Source organism: Mugil cephalus, chromosome 9 (assembly GCF_022458985.1).
Source record: "Mugil cephalus isolate CIBA_MC_2020 chromosome 9, CIBA_Mcephalus_1.1, whole genome shotgun sequence".
Taxonomy (NCBI): Eukaryota; Metazoa; Chordata; class Actinopteri; order Mugiliformes; family Mugilidae; genus Mugil; species Mugil cephalus.
The window spans coordinates 13,639,368-13,660,225 of record NC_061778.1 but is presented as its reverse complement, the minus strand read 5'-3'; the positions used below and the strand labels follow the sequence as shown (position 1 = coordinate 13,660,225).

General features: G+C 42.3%; 1 protein-coding gene across 2 annotated transcripts in view; it reads right to left on the bottom strand.

Annotated features, from left to right (window-relative positions):
* Positions 1 to 20,858, bottom strand: part of grik4 (glutamate receptor, ionotropic, kainate 4) — a 280,111-nt gene that overhangs the window by 38,603 nt on the left and 220,650 nt on the right. For both annotated transcript variants that reach the window (XM_047594954.1, XM_047594955.1), the window contains 3 exons: positions 14,390 to 14,551; positions 11,288 to 11,440; positions 8,907 to 9,011 (listed from right to left, as the gene is read on the bottom strand). In XM_047594954.1, coding sequence (XP_047450910.1) covers positions 8,907 to 9,011; positions 11,288 to 11,440; positions 14,390 to 14,551 — 420 coding nt within the window. The remainder of the gene's footprint in view (positions 1 to 8,906; positions 9,012 to 11,287; positions 11,441 to 14,389; positions 14,552 to 20,858) is intronic.

The window sequence follows — 20,858 nt, the reverse complement described above, 5'->3', positions numbered from 1 at the left end:
CAATGTTTTCCTCCCTGATAAAAGAAAGAGATGGGACACGTTCTCTTTCAGTAAATCTTCCTGTGGGCGACTTCTAAAACTTCACAGGAAGTTATGTAAGAAAAAAAAAACACACAATGCTAAAGAAAACGTCCTATTTTTACATTTTTTTGATGAGAAACACAATTTGAAAACTAAAGGTCCAGCTCCAAGGACAACTACAGTAAAGTTTGAGTCACGAACAGAATGCCTCAGATTTCCTTTTAGTTCTTCTTTCACAGTAGTTGTACGCCCATGCTCAACTTAATGTGTCAGAGCTATCAAGCTTAAAAAAAAAAACAAAAAAAAAAACCCACAAAAATGTCTAAATGTGAGAAAATGTCACAGCCACATCTATTCTTGCACAGTGAATTTTGCAAAGTACCCGTGGACTCAATAATGAGAGCAATTTGCTTGGAGTCAGGCTGGAGTTGGCCTTTGGCCTTCCTCACTTCTGGTCAGTTCGACCCGCCATAACCCTCTCATAACCTACTTCCTGCTCTGGAGCCTCTTATAGCCTCTCCAACTTAGTCTGCAACTCAAAATACTTTTCTCTCTCCCTGTCTCGGGTGGCTTCGGTACCAAGGAGTGATTAAGTATCTCCATTATAAAACTTAATTAGCGACTCTCTTCTCTCCTGAACTTGGCCGAGAGAGTTGCAACTCACCACCTACCTGCCTGCACTGCGCGGAGATGCATACATGTGCCCGTAGTATGTGCGGACACATACGCGGGCATAGGAATGCGCGCACAGCTTTGATAGCACCCTCTTCACATACTCTCACACAACAGAGCCTCTAACGGGAAACAGCTTGCCGAATCCAAACTGCAATAATTACTCACTTTACAGCTTCCTCCAATTAACCGGCGCGCTGCTGTCATTGAGCTCCACGCAGAAATTGAGGGGCCGTCCGTGGAGGCCAGGGGGCTGTGGAGATGCTGGACTGCTCTGTCGGTATGGTGTGTGTGTGCTGCGGTGCAGTCGGCTGGCGGGCTGCAGCGTGTTTGTTTTGGAAGGACTAGCGCCTCTGCTAAACCAGAGTAAATGGTGGTGGGCTTGTTGTGCGAGAGTGTGTGGAGAGCCAAGAGGCAGGCAGGCAGGCAGGCAGGCAGGCAGGCAGGGAGGCAGGCAGCAGGGGGACGGCAGCACCATGGTCAACACTCGCACATATAAACTAAAAAAGACATGCACGCACATGGAAACACACGCTGCCTCGTGACAGTCAGAGAGCGGTTCTACAGCTGCCACAACCCAATATAACAACAAAAGACAACTGCTCTCACGCTTTTGATCCCAAACAATGAAATATTCACATCAGCCGTAACATTAAAACCACTGATTGGAGATGTGAATAACACAGACCATCTTGATCTTGATCTTATGACAATACAATGTTCTGCTGGGAAACCTTTGGATCTGGTATTCATGATAACCCACCACCCCACAGCAATAGCTGGGTTTACATGGAAACTTTTTTCTCATTCTGATTGAAGGTTTCAGGTCAACTGTTTACATGTGAGGTGATCTATTCGTACCACTATTTTTGATCGGAACAGACGTTTTAAAGATGTGTGACATGCACATATCGATGAAAACATCACATGATTGATCAAAGATGGAGGTCTCTCGTTTAATCAGCATGGTAGTTGCCATTGTTTATGAATGCAACAGCTCCTGCTGGAGGCACTGAAGAGGAGTAGGCGTACAGAAGTGAGTCTTTTTGTTGGTGCTTTGAGATGTTTCCCCCCCTCGTTCTGCCCGTGTCCCCTCCGAACACCACAAAGATCTGTGCGCTCCGTTTTGATGGTGCCTTATTTTCACCTGATGAATCGTCACTGCACATTTACGTCAAGACAGAGCATGCGCTCAGACGGAACTCAGCCTCACTTTGTTCCGATTCATAACTTTCGATCAGTTTGGGAAAAGGAATATTTTACCCCTGTTTATTCCAAAATAGGTGTTTATATGGAGCATTTTTATTTGGTTTGGGCTTCTCAACCGATTCTAATTTGAATATTTTGCTCCATGTAAACACAGCTACTCCACAAGAAAACAGGAAAAACAGCACAAGTTCACTAGATCCCAATGATCAAGTATCTGTGAGATGATCCATAGAGGCCCCTCCCCTCAACTCTCAACCCTCAACCCGAGGGAGACCTACACAGTATTAGGTCATAATGTTATGCCTGATTGGTGTATAATCCACTCTAGCAACAAGGGTGTGAGTTAGGAAACTACCTAATATTTTGCCATCTGCATTCAGATGAACAGGTTGAGTCATATATATCCAGAACGATACTGTTTTACAGCGTAACCCTGGTTTTCACACCATCTGGAGAGTAAAACCCTGTGAAACATGTTCACACTCAAAAACAGTTCAAGACGTTCTTATGTACGAGCCCCCTTTATCTGGCTCATTACACAGACTCACGAAGGGACGAAGTACCAGATACAGAGGATTACAGTCCCTTCTTTTTAAATAATACCATTAGACGTTCCAACCAGGAGTGGGGGTGAAGGTCACAGTTGTTTCCTTTAGCATGAGAGCTGGTGACAGCTAAGACAGAGCAGGTGTGAAGGAAAGAGCCCCAGCTGCTGACATATAATTTTACCGTTTCTGGTTTTATACCGCCGTTTTTTACCTCTTTTCCTTCTGCCCTATTTTTCTCTCTCACGCCCTTTCTGCCTCATTTACTCTCTGCCTGTCACCCTCTCGCCCCCCTCCCTCCCCCCTTGTCGCTCTTTTCCTTCTCTTCCTCCACCCACCTGCCTCCCTCACCTCCTCTGTGGACCGTTGTCGGCTTTTCGAGGTGCCAGCGGTGACTTGGCCGGAGTGCGGACAATGCCGCGCCAGCTCCACCATCATCAGTGGCCCACCTGGCGGCCCGCACAGGAGCAGCTGGGAAGTTCACTTTCGCCTGCCAAAGCTGAACAAATAACTATGATTGTATAATGCGGGCGCATCACATCCAGGAGATAAGGCCGGCTAAATGAACTGTCATCGCAAATGGCTGTTTTCAAGCTTGAAGTTATCAGTGAAATGTGTGTTTTATTATATTTATACAGTTATTGTGCTCCAAATGGGACATTTCAGGACACGCAACTCCAAGTCTGACGAATTTAACATGAGAACATGTTTGGTCAAGATCCACTTCTATTATTCAGTGATGAATAATGCGAAATAAAGAAGTTTGAATGAAAAATATACAAAGCATGGATGACAATGCATAGATAGATAGATAGATAGATAGATAGCAGACCAAGCAGCAGGAAACCCTTCAAATGTGTGAAGATGCCTGCCACAGAAATTCAATTTGTGATGGTGAGCGGCTGGAGAGTGTTAAGCCCCCGAGGAGCTGAGTATCACATGTGAGGTGATCTTCACAAGACTCAGATGAGGGGGGTGATGGGTGCTACCCAGTAAGAAACACGTAAAATGAAAAGGGTAGAATGCTGCAGGTCACTGCACAATATGTTAGTTTTTCTTTTTAATTTCCTGTTTGACTGAAACGCTTCGTTATTATTATTATTATTATTGTTGTGCATTTACTGGGCACTGAGTGCGATTCCTGTTATTCCACTTTAACCAAACAATAGACCCGATCAACTTGTGTTCCGGTTTGCAAATATTTTGCCTAAACTCTACATGCATGCGTAACCGTGCGTGCGGGCAGCCGGCCACCTTCCTCATCCCTGCCAAGGCCCTGGCACCTCCAGCGTCTGGCCGGCCGAAGCAAGCCCCAACCCCACAGCATGTGGGAGGTGTTAGTCAACAAAACAAACAACACCCCCAACCTGTCCCCAGTCTAACACCTTGCCTCTTCTCATTAACATAACTGGCAGGGCTGCTTTATAATACTTCTGGTTGAAATCATCACATCAGGCCTGATAGCATTATCCTTCTGCTTGACTGGACCCTCGCCAGCATAAACGGGGGACATGAGGAGACAGACAAGGTTAATCAAGGCAGCTGGGCCACTGTCTGGCCGTGTCACAGGTTGCTTAGGTAAGAGCGTCTTCACATTCAGACATCTCCTCCTTTCCCGATCATCCCGTGTGAAATGCTTAAATGTTTTATCTCCGCGCCTCAACTGTCTGTGCCCTGCCGGCGTCATAACAGAATAACAACAACTACTTGAAATGCAGATGATAAGAATGCACAAATGAAGCCATCTGCCAAGTTGAGAGGTGACGGTTTGTTGGATTATGGATAAGTTAATAGTCATTACGCATAATGCAGCACAGGCAGAAAAACACATCAGCTGGGAGGGACAGCGGGGAAAGTGTACACCATGACTGTCAGGCTGAGGAATAGGTAAATACGCGGTTTGTTAGAGCGCCATGGAAAACATAAACGGAGATAAAGCATAATATTTAAATGGAAAACAACAGTCTATAAGAGGGAATGTCCTGACAGAAAAACCGTTTTATGAGCAGGCTGCACGCAACTAGCGTACACTATCGGGCAGTAAAGATGCCAGCACGAAGTCAGCTTTAATCCTCTCATTGTATGCACTGAACAACAGCGGAGAAAACGTGAAGGGCCGAGAAAAAGGAGATTGACTCCTGTATTTATTTAGGTTGCATCAAAACAAACGAGATGATGTTTTCTCTTCTCTTCTGCAGAGCTTGATTAACGTGACTCCCATCACTTACGTGTGCTCTGCCAAGGCAGATATGATGAAACCGAGTATACTGTTGTGTTACATATTGTGCATCTGATGAAATGACTGTCACAAAAAGACCATCAGTTGTCCCTTAACTGTAAACTTGGAAGCCGTACAGGTAATTCATTACAACATAAAGCATGAGAAGTGTGTCTTCACATCTGGACTATATTTGAAATCAATGCTTATTCTTCTTATTATAAAGAGTTATAAATCTCATTATATGCTGTACCGTACATCGTACCTATACATATATATTATCACATATCTTCATATCCATATGTATTGTGTTATATACTGTATGTATTTTGTCTATATTTCTTTTATATACTTTTATATATGTATTTTATGATTTACTTTATGCATACTTTTTTATACATTCTGCCTCATTTTTATTTATTTTGTGTGTGTATAATCCATCCATCCATCCATCCATCCATGTCTGCACAGGCAAACCAGTTCTAATGCCCCAAAAACTTCACTTCACATGGATATGTATATTGCCGTGGAACACACCATCACAATGTTTACATCCATTGCCATTTACTGAAAATGACAGAAAAAGCACATCATTAGTGTGTTGCACATTTACTGTAGCACAGCTGCTAGGCACGAGAACCTAAAGAGAATGGAAAAAAAAAAGAAAAGAAAAAAGCACAAAGCTGAAAATAAAGCACTAACTCGATCGTTAGTGTTTCACATCTAGTGCGGCACAGCTGCTACGCACAAGAACCTAAACAGGGAAGAAGGGATGCGAGAAGGAAATCTCTGGTCGACTCACAAGAACAGAAAAAGAAAAAGCAAAAGAACAGACTCGGCTATATCAGAACATTGCAAACCCAAAAAAAATTACATTATGGACTGGACAGGAGCAAGAGTCATCAAATCAGAAAATAAGAAATTTAAACGCTGGATTATGTAGGACACTGAGATGAGGAAGTGGGTGGACCGGACCATGAATCACAGTGAAACATTGTCTCACAAATGGGACTCTCTCCTCCATTCATAGGCGTGGTTGGCCTGGTGGATCCGTCAGATCCGTCAGGTCGGTCACGCCTACAGGAGGAACACCTTTTTAAACGACACGTCACATCTACCAGATGACGCCCTGTCTTTCCCGCCCGTCTTAATAAACGAATCAACACTATTATTGAGGTTTAAAGAAGACCAAGTGAACATTTTTGAGCTAAACAGAGAAGATTCGCCTGATTTCCAACTTCATCTGGAACACCGCTGTGAGTTTTGTCCTCTGTTATTTTTCAGATTAGTACTCAACAAAGACTCCCTGGAACAGACGGCTAGTCTGGCAGCAGTGCTTTCCAGTGCATTTAGACTCACTGAACTAAATGACATAGATTTCCATTAGCGTCGCACTCTAAGTGGGTGAAAGCAACCTTTGCAGATCAATAATACAGCAAGCATTTTCAATTTACATCGACAATCATTAAAGCGAAATCATATTCAACGCTGTCTTTGCTAATTAATAACCAAATAATAATAATGGTTAACAACACCCTCCCTAATTAGGCCACACTGAATAAATCACCAGGTAAAAGTTGAACTGTTTCTTAATTCTAGGACTACGAGAACTATTTGTTTAGAAAGAGCTGGCAAAAGAAACTGAAATAATATTTGTTCTTACATAATTCATCCACGCGCATCCATTGTTTGCATTTCACCCCTCAATTCTCCCATTATGTGAAACAATATATTTTTATTTATGCCCAGTACACACGGTAATATCTGTCACAACACATCAGTGTACGAAATGGTGGGCTTCTCAGTAATGCGACTCATGCGAAGGACGCTATCTTTAAAAAAATATTCAAAAATCCAAAGATTACCATAAAAGTAAACATGACTACAGACAGATTCTTTATCTGTAGGCACACACTTATTAAATGCCTCTGCTACTTTTGTGCTGGTGTTTACCTCTGAATCATTTTCACTTTCCGTCCATTACTCACATCCAGCTGAGATTTTTACCTGAGAGATCAACTGCAGATTTTTACTGCGGGTGACGGCTCAGTTCCACCGTGGCGTTCGGGGATGCAGGTGATGGATGGGAGAGTACTGGGTTATCACTTCGCCCAAAGAGATTTTCCCCAGCCAGTCTTGAATTTGATGCAATGTTCTTGTCTCTCTCTGCTTCACTAAACTCAGTGGTCAGTGGTTCTCCATCAGGGGCTTTACGGAAATTCGCGCAGTACTTGAATTTAACATTTATTCCACATTTAGACATTCGTACAAGGACAAAATGTACCGAGGCGACTTTGAAAAGTCTTCTGCAAATGAAATATTAGAGATCCGTCGTCTAAAGCTTGTACACATGAGATGAAGCATTAGAAATCGCAGCTATAACATCACCTACCCTTGAACAATAGATACGGTACATGGCATGAATGCACCGGCAGCTCTGCCACCCATTCATTAACAGATAGCCCTCTAAGCCGCGCTAAGCCTCTCGTCACTCGTGTTTCAATACCGACAACGTCCACTCTTTGTAATCCTTGTAATGTCCTTAATCTATAGGGGCGTCTAAAGCATTTGAAGCCACCGTACGTCTCCCGATGTAAAACTGAGGGCGACACTGCTTCCTGAGACCGTGTGAGGAGGTTCAGGTGGTTTTAGTGAAACCTGGTGAAGCATGTAGAGCAGTGGTTCCCAACCTGGAGTCCACACCAGTCTGGTCTGAGCTCACCATCACTTTTCACCTAATTCACCAGTTTTAACCAGTATATAGTGTGCTTCTCTACATGTTCAATATCAAGTATTCCAGCACTGTGCAGATCTCTGGTGAAAAGAAAAAAAAATGCTGATAAGGGATATTGAGTTCACCTACCAATAGAATGAGAGTAAAGCAACTTTCACCCTCCAAACTAGCATCACTAGCCAATCAGAAGTAGGGTGGGGGTGGATCTGGGAAGCATGGTATAGAACCAGCTGCAGCTGATGCTGCATTCAAGACAACTTGGGAAAAAATTAGCTCTGAGTTGTCACTTGGAAGTTACTGCTTCCAAAATAAAACACATCTGCTGCACATATTTTAATATTCACAAAACGTTGCCGGTATACCACAGTATAGACATATTTTTTCTCCTCCGAGTTAACCTGTAATGTGAACGCTACAATATCATAAGTCTGAAATTCCTGAGGTTTTGTGAAGGCATCATCTAAGCCATCGAGGTCACTGTCATCAGAAAGATGGAGAGTAAATTTATGAAGCTAGGAGAATGTGTCCTAATGGCAAACAAAGAACTCAAAAATAGTAAAAAAAAAATAAAAATAATAATTAATATTAAATGTTGGGATGTAAATTTTGCAATTAAAGCTAGAATATGATCTATAGTTATTTGTGCATAAATTGAAACAGAATTAAATGGTTAAATTGCTAATCGAATAATTTCTCAAACTAATGAGCCCCACCCCCGGAAGAGAGTTCAGGCTCAGGATTTTTTTTTTCTACTTTAAGCCCTGAATATGATTCATGTATAGATGGAAGTGCATAATACTCCGCAAGGTCCAATGGTGCGTCTGTTTGTGTATGGGGTCGGGGGCCTGTTTTTCTTAGACTCAAGGAAAAAATGTTGGGAACCACAGTCAGTGACTGATACTGATCGCCTGCAAATCCCTGCTGATACATAACGGCCATTTTGTTACTCTAAAGTCTCACAAAGTTTTGTTTTAATCCACCAAAAGAGACTTCTGACATTTATTTTTCATCAAAACATGTTTCTCTCACCTTTAAACGGGCATCTCTAATGTTTAATTTTCATGCTCTGGCACCTTGACTTTCATGCTTGCGAGATAATAGAGATTGTTTTCACCAAGAGATGTCAACTAAAGAAGTGTTATCGCCGCTCCCCACTGAACGATCCTGCTCCGGTTACCTCACCGCCATAAAGACAACTGCAGCATTTGCCAGAGGTAGTGCCCTACTGGGAACAGGACTGTGCTGAAGTGCTTTGTGCTCAGCAATAACAGTTATATTATAGCCAGTTTCTATCTGAAGACAAAATGAAGGAATCTGTGTGGGTCACTTCAAAAATGAAAAAGGAAAAAGAAAAAAAAGAAGACTATTTATATGCAAATTCTTCTCACATGAACTTCATGCTACGGCTAAGGCTTCACCCAGGCTGCTCTGGTGAACCTAGAGAAAGTGATTTCCTTGAAGACAAATAACATCAACGTCAGATTTGTAAGACTGGGAGTTACTTTACCTGCCTTAGGCCATCCTTGCTGTTCTGCATGATCCTCAGTGCGTAGTTGGACCGCTGTCCTTTGCTGTTGAATTCAATGTGGCCTGTTAGACCTTCCAATTCTACCTATCCAACACAGAGACAGCAACACGTTACAAGGCCTCACCAAGAAATCCTCCCTCCTTCACTGCCTTCCTCTCTGCAGCACCTATTACGGATATGACTTGAGGCTACATTAACTTTACTGGCTCTGTGTGAAGCTACTGAAATGCTATACATCAAATTTAGAATAATAAGGCTGTAGTAATAGGTGATCGATTAGTCATGCCTTCCTTCTCTGAACGAGAAAGACAAACAGTCCGAAATCCTGCACGTGTCACATTTAAGTGCCTCGAATCACTTACGGTCATTTCTCACTAACAGGAAACACACTGGGTTTATTCGGTGATGGCACATCTTTATCTACATTGTCTCTCACTATGAAAGTAGAGATGAGATAAACTGGGTTAGAGAATAGGGCGTGTATCTTTAAAGGCGACAATAGCGTAGATGTTATCGGCCATGTGGTAAATATATCTAGGCTCTAAAATATCCAATTAACATTTAAAAAGAGAAGCAGCAATGGAGCTCTTGATAGGCTTGGCTATCTGATATCAAATTCAAGCCATTATCTGACAAAAATAAAAAGCACGTAAACAACCTATAGCTAAAAATCTAAACGGTTTGACATTTTGGTGAAATATGCTTATTTACTCTTTTGTTGAGGGCTGCATGAGAAGACTGTTACCGCTGGCCTTTGTGTGCAGTAAATATGAATTTGTGAGTAAGCTTTTTAAAGATTGGAAGCAAGGGATAACATTTAGCTTTAATTTCTCTGGAGGTAGTAAAACTCGACTACCAGGCCCTCCAAAACTAATTAAAACATTATATCACATTTGCTTAATCTGCACAAAAACAAAGAGCAAACATGAAAACATTGGATTTTATAAGAAGATTGTGTTAGGGAATAACTTTATACACAGAGGAAGCCACTATCAGCAGTGATAGGTAAAAAAAAATTAAAAAAAACTTTGGTGATGCAAAGTTAAACTACACTTTGAGGTGATACGTTTGAGACCACAACCACTTGATGTGACTGATACAGTTGACTGACATATGACACAAACATTCAGTGTGTTTACATGCACAGCTTAATCGAGCTATGCTCAGAATTTGTCTTTCTGAATACGGTACTAGTCCCAGTTTACATGCAGCGGAGAAAATCATATAACTGATGGGAACATGTCCTTCTCCTCCACACTAGGTGGCGATATGTGTGTTTTCAGCAGGATAATAGCATGTTAATACGGCCCCCTTTCTGGTTGACCTATTATGTCATGTAATAAACAAGAGTCGTTCCTTCAGCAGACAGGCAACAACCAGATGGAAAATAGTACAGCTTTTTTAATCTCGTATGTAATTTGTGTGCAACTTCTGGTGGTTCTCCTACCAGCTCTGTTTACCTTCTTCTTTTGCGGCCGACTTTCTTGGATGTTTTTGTTTCAGGGAGTGTGCGCACACGCGTTATCCTGTTGTAGTCCAATTAAGTGGATACGTGGTGGAGATTCCTGAATTCCGATCGCATTATCTGAGTGTCTTAATTGGAGAACTCCGATTTAAGTCAGAGTATCATGCACTTAGGTTGTCCAGTTAAAGTCCGATTAAGGCCATAATTGGTCTTTTACGTGCATGTAAACCGCCCACAACTTCGGTCCCTACAAACACATTCACCAAGCTCAAAGTGGGCGTCAAGAAGAGCCAGTTCTGCTCATGCGTTTACAGTATTATTATCTACTACTTGTTTCATTACAAAGAAATGGGAATATACAGGGTTACCTAGACAACCAGTGTACGGACATATGGACTTGAGTGTGAGTGTGCTCAATATTCAATACCAAAGAGAATGTGTTAGTTTGTTGGATTTAGAGCTTTAAAAAGTCACGGTTAGCTACTTCTTACTGTTTCATTCTTCATGCTAAGCTAAGCTAAGCTAAGCTAAGCTAAGCTAAGCTGCTTGGTGTGTGGTTTGTGTTTAGACTGCGTTCCCCGGTGGGCAGGGAACAACCACATTACTTAGATGATGTTCATTACTCATGGTGTAATTACTGCTTAACTTTTTTCATGTATTTTGTGATGTAGATGCTTCCTCTAACAGCAGATAACACCGTGGGAGATAATGAGGTGTAACATGTCAATTTGTGATCTTCAGAGGAGCTGCATCTCTTCGCACAGATTTTCCCATCTAGGGCTGCTGGATGTACCAATTTAACTCCTAAAAGCAAATAACCACATTCCCCCAAATTGTCGAAGATTTCCTTTAAGCCAAATACTCTTGTCAGCTTTATCACTCGCAGCAATCTTACCATCCTCAGGTAATTCATGAGGCTGGTGCCGTGCTCCCAAATCTTGGAGGACTTGCAGGAGAGCTGGGTAGCGCCAACGTTCTGGCTTCGGTTCAGCTCCTGGACCGCTGCCACCACCGCGTACACTGCATCAAAGAGCAGGGCTGACGAGAGCTGCAGAGGGAGAGGGTTGGGGGGTAGAGGGAGAAGGTGCATTCATAATGAACACACATAGACACACACACACTAAAATGCAAAAAAAAAAAAAAAAAAAAAACTCAAAGCACACAAACTGCAAGCGTAACATGTCAGCGGTTAGCGGTCGGTGAGGGGTTAACCCATCCCTGGAGTGACAGCGAGATTATTCCATTAGATCATTAGAAAGACTCTGATCTGCTGACAGCGTTGAAAACCATCTCTCTCTCTCTGTCTCTAGGAGAGACTCTGTCCTTCCTGCTCTTATCCCCAATGAAGCTGGCACACCCTGACCATTCCAATTACTGCCTGCCTCTCTCAGCAAGGGCCAGAAAACAGTGGGAGAGGCAGCTTTTTCTCTCATCTCCTCTGTACAAACACCCTCACAGCCCCGACCACTGCATCCTGCTATGTGCGTTTTATTAAAATGCACGATGCCACGCATTAGCACCTACGGATGGGAGCTTCACTGCTGTATATCTGTGTAATGGAAGTGGAGATGAAATGGCCACTGTGTTTGGTAGATATTGACACAAGGCTGAGAGGGATTGTGATGCATAGCAAATTTGAGAGCCCAAAGAAAACTACAATAGGGCCATTAAACAGTAAAGCCGTGATGTATTACGACCTTAAATTGAAACGTAATTGGTAAATTGCACATTGAGAGCAATATGGCGTACCCGAAAGACATTACAGCCGCGGATCGATGCATTAAGGGTTGACACGTGGACATAATGTCTTGTTGGTGGGTAACAGTAAAGTCACATTGTTAAGGCGGCATTACAAGGAGAATTAGAAAACGAGCACTGTGTCGAATGGCCGAATGGGGTTCTGGAAAGGAGAACGTGTGCATGTAGGGGGACCAAATGGTTGAAGTCGGTGGCGTTTGCAGCTGTCGCAGCTGATGATACGGGAGAAATACTGTGGCGTGCAAAATTACACCGAATAGAATCTCATGACAGAAACACATTACTGACTGCCGGTGATGATGTGCACCGCTAACGTTTACGTGATTTAAAAGCTGCAGTCCAATAGATTCCAGACTAAAAGTGGCAACCGTGTTACACCTACCTGTAAATATTTAAGGGCAGTTTTGTGGTCCTCGTGCCACCTCATAGATGTTATTTTGACAGTTTTGGTGTAGCGGCTCCTCACACGTATCTGCGTGTCAGCTTTTGTGTGTGTGTGTATGTGTGTGTGCCTTCTCTGCTAACAACTGTCTGAGTGTCTGGTAATAATGTCAGAGTATAAATATAATCGCATAACTGCAGGATATTTTAACGCAACATAATTTGTCTCCCATGAAACCTTCTTCTCACATGACCCTTCAACCCGTCCACCTACATTTTCTCCGTGGACGTATTCCCAGTAATAAACGCGCCACACGTCAAGGCCACAAGTGAGCATTTGTTGTGTATACGAGAAAGGATGAAAAGATATTATGCACACGTCTAACTGGGTTAATCAGTTTCTTGCTCATCAGCCTTTATTCTCTCTAGTTATTAGCTAATTAGTCGCAAGTCCTAATTGCCGCAGGCTGGCTAAGTATGCGAGTGGCCTGCTGAGCACTGCTGAGCTGCGTTCAAACTATTCTTAACCTGTTCCTCCACCACCCAGCAAGTGTGAAGCAGAAGGGGCGAGGGGCAAATGTATGTTTTTTTTTCTTTTTCACTTTCTTTTAACTTCAAACAGAGAGGATTCATTTATTAGTTGACTTTGCTGAATTTCTGGTTCCTAATGAAGCCCTTAAGCAAACAAGGATTTGTGAGAGTGGCTTTTTTTTTTGTTTCTCCTCTCTCTTGGTTTTTATTTTTAATTGTTAGCATTTTTTCCCCTAATTCTTTTCTTTTCTGTTTTAATTGATTTACAATACTTAAACCTCCATTTATGTATAATCATGTTTTCCCCTCTATTTTATTCAGAAATCCTATTACTTTTAGCTATTATTATTTTAGCACAAACGCATAATTATACTTCGTAAGTTTCAGAACAAAGAAAATGATTAAAAGCAGCCCTTTTAGGTGAAATAATAATCTTATGAAGTTATTCTTGTTTCCTATTAAATCCTATTTTTATGAAAGACACTTCTGGAGAAATGGGTGAGGGTGCTTAGCTGTGAGACGGTTTATGGAGGAGTCATAAAACTCTCATAAATTTAAGTCTCAAAAACAGGTGGTGATTTATAGACAGGTACGGCTCATCATGTTAATGCAGGTCATTCATCAGCTTTCATTTGATTAAACCGAGGCAGAAAACTCTCGTCAAGTAGCTCTGAGATTGTGATGACAGCATGACATGTTAAAGCACGAGGATCTCTGTCTTGTGTGGCTGCAAAACAAAAACTACTGAGCCGGCATCAGATTTGCACAAATCTCCTTATTCCAGCGTCTTACGACACAAACCTGGCGTCTGGCTTCAGTTATACATATGTAAGCAGCAATCTGGGCGAATCGAGGCTGCTTTTAAAATCGCTCATTCTCACACCAGAACGGGAGACGTCGAGCTACAGACACAGCTTCGATGAGAACAGTGGATGATTTAGGGCGGATGCTGTGAAGATAAGTAGCTCTTTTGCTGCGAATTTCAGCTGAAGCAAATTCAACAGGGAGGATGCTGTTTTGAACGTTAAAACTAGGGTTTCAAATGCTGCTAATGAGCTGTGTGGGAAACAACAACCGCCTACAGCGACTCCTGAAATTATCGCATTTAGCTGGATAAATGTCACCTGTGTGTATTTCACTGACTTTTTTTTTTTTCATATCTCTGTGACTCCACTGTTTTGGATGGTGAAGTTGGGACACAGTTGGGTAAGTTGGTGAAATAAGAGTTAAGCCTGATTGAAGAGACTCTAGAAGAAGAACACAAAACAACGCCTAAAAAGGCTATTTCTGGTAAGGAATTTATTGGCGTGGTGTGGTGTGTACTAACCGGGGTGCCAGCGAATGGTGCATGGTCACAGTTCTCTTGCCAGGAGCGGTTGAGGCTTAGCACAAAATCCTGGAAGAAGGGATGCGTTTTGTTGAAGACTGAAAAGCCGACTATGTTGACTCGCTGGTCCGCCACATCGTCAAGTCGCAGTAAAGTGAATTCCTGTGACGGGGAAGGGGGGGGGGGGACACACATGGAAAGACAGATAAAGATGACTGAATTATTAATGAATGTGCATCACTTCGATGGGAGCTGTTACATCCTAACATAACCTGTTTATTAAATGACACCAGATGACATGATTGTCAAGGTAAAAAGGGCATGTGCTAATCAAAGAGGTTCACATCGGATTTAATTTGTCCGACTCAGATTTCACTAACTTCCATTATTCCGGTTGATTGACATGACAAAGCCGCAGCGATTTGCTCACTCCCATCACTTAGTTATGCACTAATGCACAAAATCATGCATTTTCCAACGGCCATATGGATTCCCTGATGCACAGGTCACAGTGTGAATACTAGATTGCAAAGCTAATGGGCTACGATTAGGGACCTACAGCAGCGAGATAACTGAGCTGGAAATCCATGTCTTATTCAAATGTTCCAGGTTGGCAAGAGAGGAAAATAGAAGCTGTTTGTTATTTGGCTCTTTTGCTCTAGGGACAAGATGTTTTCCCTCTGTCTGGGGAGCAGCAGCCAGTGGACAGGGTGAGATAGAGACGAGGCAGAGCAGTGGGTGCGACTGGGGATGGACGTCTCTCAAAGGTAATAGAGGTGTCAGAACACAGTTCCCCCTCATGGCAGCCTTCACCTGCCAGACCCTTTTTGCCATCTAGCTTATGACAACCAGACCAAACCTGTCTGCCACAAGGCCAAGGCCAGAGATAAGTGAGTGAGCTGGAGAGGAGGAAGACCAACCCTTTCATAAATGCGGTATGGAAATATATGGTATGTACAATAAATGCAAGGTATGTAATAACCCAAATCATGCACAGTGTTATATTTCTGAACTGGGTCAAGATCATATTCAATCAAATGAGAAAAAAAAAACAACTACTGAGGTGCAGAGAAACCTTAACAGGCTCCTGGAGATATCAAAGCGTACCAAGCCTGAGGCTAGGAAGGACTGAAAAAAAAAGAAAAACAGTAAAATGGCCTTTTCATTCCTGAGAGCAAAATGGATGAGAGGGGATTAGGCAAATCAGATAATGGACGCTCAGCCAAAAAGAGTGAATAGGTCAGTTAAATTAAATAACTGATAAGCAGGAAAGTGGAAAAAGCTCTCAGACCAAGAGGAGACCAAGCATGAGTCACTTCACTATGAAGACACCAGTGTGTGACTGTACTGATACAGACTCACAGCAGTGCATATTGACTTTGTGTGGGAAGCCTATTATCCCCAGTGCCAACCTCACCTGAACCTGTAAGTCCCAAATGTTTTGTTACACTGGCATGCGGCCGGGGGTTCCTGAGCTATGAAGCGCTGCAGATCTGCTAATCAATATGTTCCAGGTAAGTGTGGATAAGGCATGGAAGAGGCTCATGACGAGCCACTAGAATACACAGAGTAGTAAAGGAAGTGTAAAGACACGTATGCAAGATGAGTATGACATTTGTCCTGCACAGCGAGACAGACTCACATATGTAAGGTGTATTTGCAAGACAAATCGATGGCCAAGGAACCAAGAGGAGAGTCAATAGGAGGGGACGATGCATATTAATAGCACGCCGGCAGAAATATTCATCTTTGTGTCTTCTAGAAACCTGCAGATAAATCTTGCATATCATTCATTTTGAAGAATCTACCCTCCTTTCATAATGAGAGCACCTGCTGTTAATGTCCTCCTCTTACTAATGGGGCAGTCAGACTGGATTTGGTTCTGGCTGTGAATTGACTCAAGCTTTGTCAAGCTGATTGGAGTTTGAGGAGATGGTAACTCTGAAATACAGTTTCTGTAGTTCATATAAATTAGATAAATCTATACAAATGCCGAGAAAAAAAGTATAAGACGCAGGGAACGAGGGATGGTGCCTAGCAGTAGTGAAGCCAAGGGTTGCTATCATTTATAAGTTTGTGGACTGCTGCTGGAAACAGTGTAGACAAAGTTCGTCTGCTTCTGTTCTTTATCATTAAAGTCTTGCATATGCTGCTTTTCTCTTTATTGTCTTTTTTTTTTCTTTATTTACCGTAATGTGGTCAGAGTGGATTGGTATTTGTCCTGCTCCGATATGTTTTTTAAGTGGCAGAAAGAGTATACCACATATAGTCTAATTAGAGGCCGCGGCGGTGAAGTTGAAGGGGGCAACTAGCTGCTCTGCTAACTTCTATTAATGATGACAAAATGGTCTAATGGTCATGTTAATGAGAAGGCCACCTGGTCTTTGAAACTGTTGAATTTTAAAAGATTTATGGTGTGAAACAGCTCGGGTGTCTGTTTTGTGGCATACAGACAAATTAAAGAGTGTTTATATATCACTGAGTATCTAATTGCAACCCTAGAACTAAAAATACAGTTCTGTCTAGAAGAAGAAGAAGAAGGAGACCTAGGATAGGGATTACATGTTCCTCAGCAAAGCTTAAGAAATACTTAATCCTTATCTCAAGTTTAAACATCCGCGGTGATCACAGCAGGGCGAAAATAGAATCCTCCTTTTGTTATTCATTCTTTACAATAAAACTTAACAGAAAGTTTATAGCCAACTCTGTATCGATTCCTGGCTATTACAGCAACGTTTCCTATAGTCTCTCCCTCTATGTTTCGCATTCCCTTTTGGGGCCTCATGAGCCTTCTGGGACTGTCCATGTAATTACTGGCTAAGAGCGCTTTAATAGATCATTAGAGTCAGAGTTGTGCAAACGAGACTATCATTAAACATGCCTCTCAAGGGTGCCTGCATGTATGCATGTGCACACACACGCGTAGGCACTGACACAAACAGAAAGTGGAGGATGCCCACACGCAGGAAAGTCAAAGCTCTGTAATTCATTGCAACACAAGGCCAAGGTCACCAAAATATCCCGAGGCTGTGTCTGAAGAAAGGGAATGAGCTCCATTCATGGACTTCCAAGGGACACACTCTTTACAATTATGCTCACACTCAGACACAGAGCTGTGTTTCTGTCACTTCAGAGGATGTATCATTTACTCACAGATCAGGCATAATATTATGACCTGGTATTGTGTAGATTTCTCTTGTACCTCCTAAACAGTTGAGGGCATTTGGGTCCTATGTGTTCAGGGGAGGGGCCAATGTGGATCATCCAACTGATACTTTATCAGGGATTGGGATTTTTTTTTTAGTTATTTCTAAAATGTTTTTGTGTGTGTCTGTGTCAGGTTGCATCCTGCTGAGGATGGCTGCTGCCATCAAGGAGTGTCATTGCTTGACACTCCCATTGCGGTGGGGGGCCCCAGTCTGGTCTGGCAGAACATTGTACATTGTCACAAGATGATCAATGTTATTTATTACTCCTGTCAGTGGTTCTAATGTTGTGGTTGATCAGTGTATATTTCCTGGAGACCACTACTTGGTGATGTTGGGCCATCACAGAGGATCTTTGGTTCTGGGTTTGATGTCTAGTTAGGCAGGTTTGGCACTAGTCGTACCCCAGTTGGCAGACTGAGTCTGTCTGTAACTTTGATTTGATCAGCGAAACAGTTCAGGAGAAAAGAAACAGAAGTGATGATGATAAATAAAACAAAAGGCAGACAGAGGGTTCCTCTCAGATGTATCAGCTGGTCACAGGGTGTGGAGGGTTCAAATCACCATTTTCTCAGAGACACAGGACACGTGAGGCGAAGTCTCGGTCAGCCTTTGTTGCTGGTAGTTCTTTGATGTCAACTTGAATCGTCCCCATAAGGAACACATTGAAATCAAATTTAAGCATAGTTATGTTGCCACAACATGAGAAATATGTGCACAAAGTGCAACTCTTAGTATAGTAAACAGGTGATGTGAACTGGACAAAGCTTAGTACTGGATAGTTGGTTCCCAGCGGCGGGGGGACGAAAAGGCAGAGTTGGATGACAACAGACAGCAGTAGAGAAACCAACTGTCACCACTAAAGGGGTGAGGAGGGTGGAGGAACCGATTGATGAAGAGGAGTTAACACACATATATATAAAGAGAGAGAGACAGGGAGTGAGTGGGAGAGAGAGAGAGAATGAATTGAGAGGGAGGAAGGTGAGAGATTAACTGTCTTAAAAAGCAGTGGGGGAGAGAAAGAGAGGGAGTGACGGAGCGAAGAGGGGAGGGAGGGGGGATGCGAGGGAGGGAGAGCGCGACGGAATGACAGCCTGGCCGAGGGCCCCTGACACCGGCTGTCACCTGGAGATCAATCAGCAGCCGGGACCCGAGCCAGCCAACCAAAAACTGTGGCTGCACCTCTTAAATTCTTGCCCTTTTCCCTTTGAAAGCCCCACAACTCAGAACTCTCTGTTCTATATATCCTTTGTTTCCAGCTCATCTGTATTCTCTCAGTGTCTCTTTATTAATTTTGGATATTTAAACGCCTCAGCTTTCGGTGATGTCTCGTTCCTTTAAAATAGCCACTCATCCGTGCACATATGTACACTCACCTGCTGAAATGCCCAGATATATGACCACTTGTTTAAAATAATGTAGTCAGCTTGAGCTGCGAATAATGAGATCCCGGGAGGACTGCTATTGCCGACGTACTGATAGTGGGATACCCTGTCATGAACCCTCCACCCTTCACACATGAACCTATCATCACACATATTTTTTTTTTTTTTTTTTTTTTTTTCTGCAGCCAGAAAGCCTGCTTAAAGCCAACATCCTAAAGACCAAAACTCTCCTATGACTCAATCAGTGTCTCCCGGCTCCTCTCATCGATCTGATCTTCTCAAATATGACAGAAATGCTGAGATTATAGTGATTCTGTAGGGTCCAAGGACATCCCCAGAATCAGGAAGCATCTCTGCTACATGCATGGTACACTATCCTCTTTCTGAAGCTCACATATCTCAACTAGAAACTATGCGAAATCGCTAGATAAGCCCTTCAAATGTGACTTTGGGTGCATAGGGAATATGCAATATGTATGCATGCGGTGCGGGGAATGTTAAGGACCGAGGGCTGCTTCATCAATGTCACTAAACTTCATTTTGTGAATATGGAAAGTTTAAGCATTTCAGTGAGTCATCTGAAGTGTTTGAAAAACTTCTTCAAAGAAAAAAAAAACTGTTAAAAGTGCCATTAAAATGAATGGAGCTTGCTATAGTTGGAGGCTACTGGTCAACGATGGTGTAATGGAACATCGCAATAATGTCAAATGAGTCAGAACAATGAATTGGAGTTGCATGGTCAGTGACTCATGAAATCTTACATAAATTAAATGAGTATTATGAACTGTCACGCAACTAAATGGGATCTTTAGTGTTTCTGCTTCTGGTCGTTGGCAGGAATACAGTTTATGAAGTAATAACTGAATTTCCAGTTTGGGTTCAGTGAAAGCATCAAACACATCACTGAAATGTTTGTTGCCTTATTAAGCAGTTGTGCTGTTAGAAAGCGATGCACATCTGGCAGCAGTCAAAAGTAGCCATGTGTGGAGGAAAGGGTGCAAAAATGAAGAGAAGTGAGGGGTAGATGAGAAAATCTGTTCAAAAGCAGCAAAATGTTAGATCATAGTGTATCCCATTATAACAAACAATGCAGTTGAAGAACAGGAATCCTACACCAACAAACCACAGAAGCTACTCACATCTAGCTACTACATCTACATCCCTGAGTGATTCTCAACACTATTAGAAAGAGGCAGCATAAACAACTGCACCACACACATCACAATGATAATACAATAGTCATCTTCCTCTTTGCAAAAGCACCGCACAGTGTTCTTATACGCTCAATGCAGCATTATAATGTCTCTAGAAATAAACGGCAACGTGATCCCAAAACAGCTCAAATTTTGTTCAAACCTTCAACTCTATTGTAACCTGCAAAATAAAACTCAGAACTGACCAACTGTACGTGAAAGCGTTTGATCTGGCATCACCACTTGTACAACCTGACATTTAAAACTTCAAACTCAAGGTAGCCACGCCTTAAAGCGTTTCCTGTTTCATTGTCTATTTTAACCACGACCATAACTTTAAAAATCAAAAAATAGCAACTGATAGCATGAACTCAAAATACTCTCACACAATCAGAATGCAAAACGGGCAAAACAATGATTTCGGTAAGCCCGTCTACAACGTCAAACACTTTTGAAGAACCATTCTGATGAGTAAGGGCTTGAAAATGAGCTAATATTAGCCTGTTAATTAACGTAGTAGCTAATGTAATTAGCTAACGTTAGCTTGATTTGAGCATGAATAAGAGCATGAATGCAGCACTTTCAGTACTTAATTACGGTTTAAAAAGGCAGTAAGTTTTATGTGTGCCATGGTTGAGAGTTTGGGAAACATTGTTAGGTAAAAGTTTTCAAACAATAAATTAGA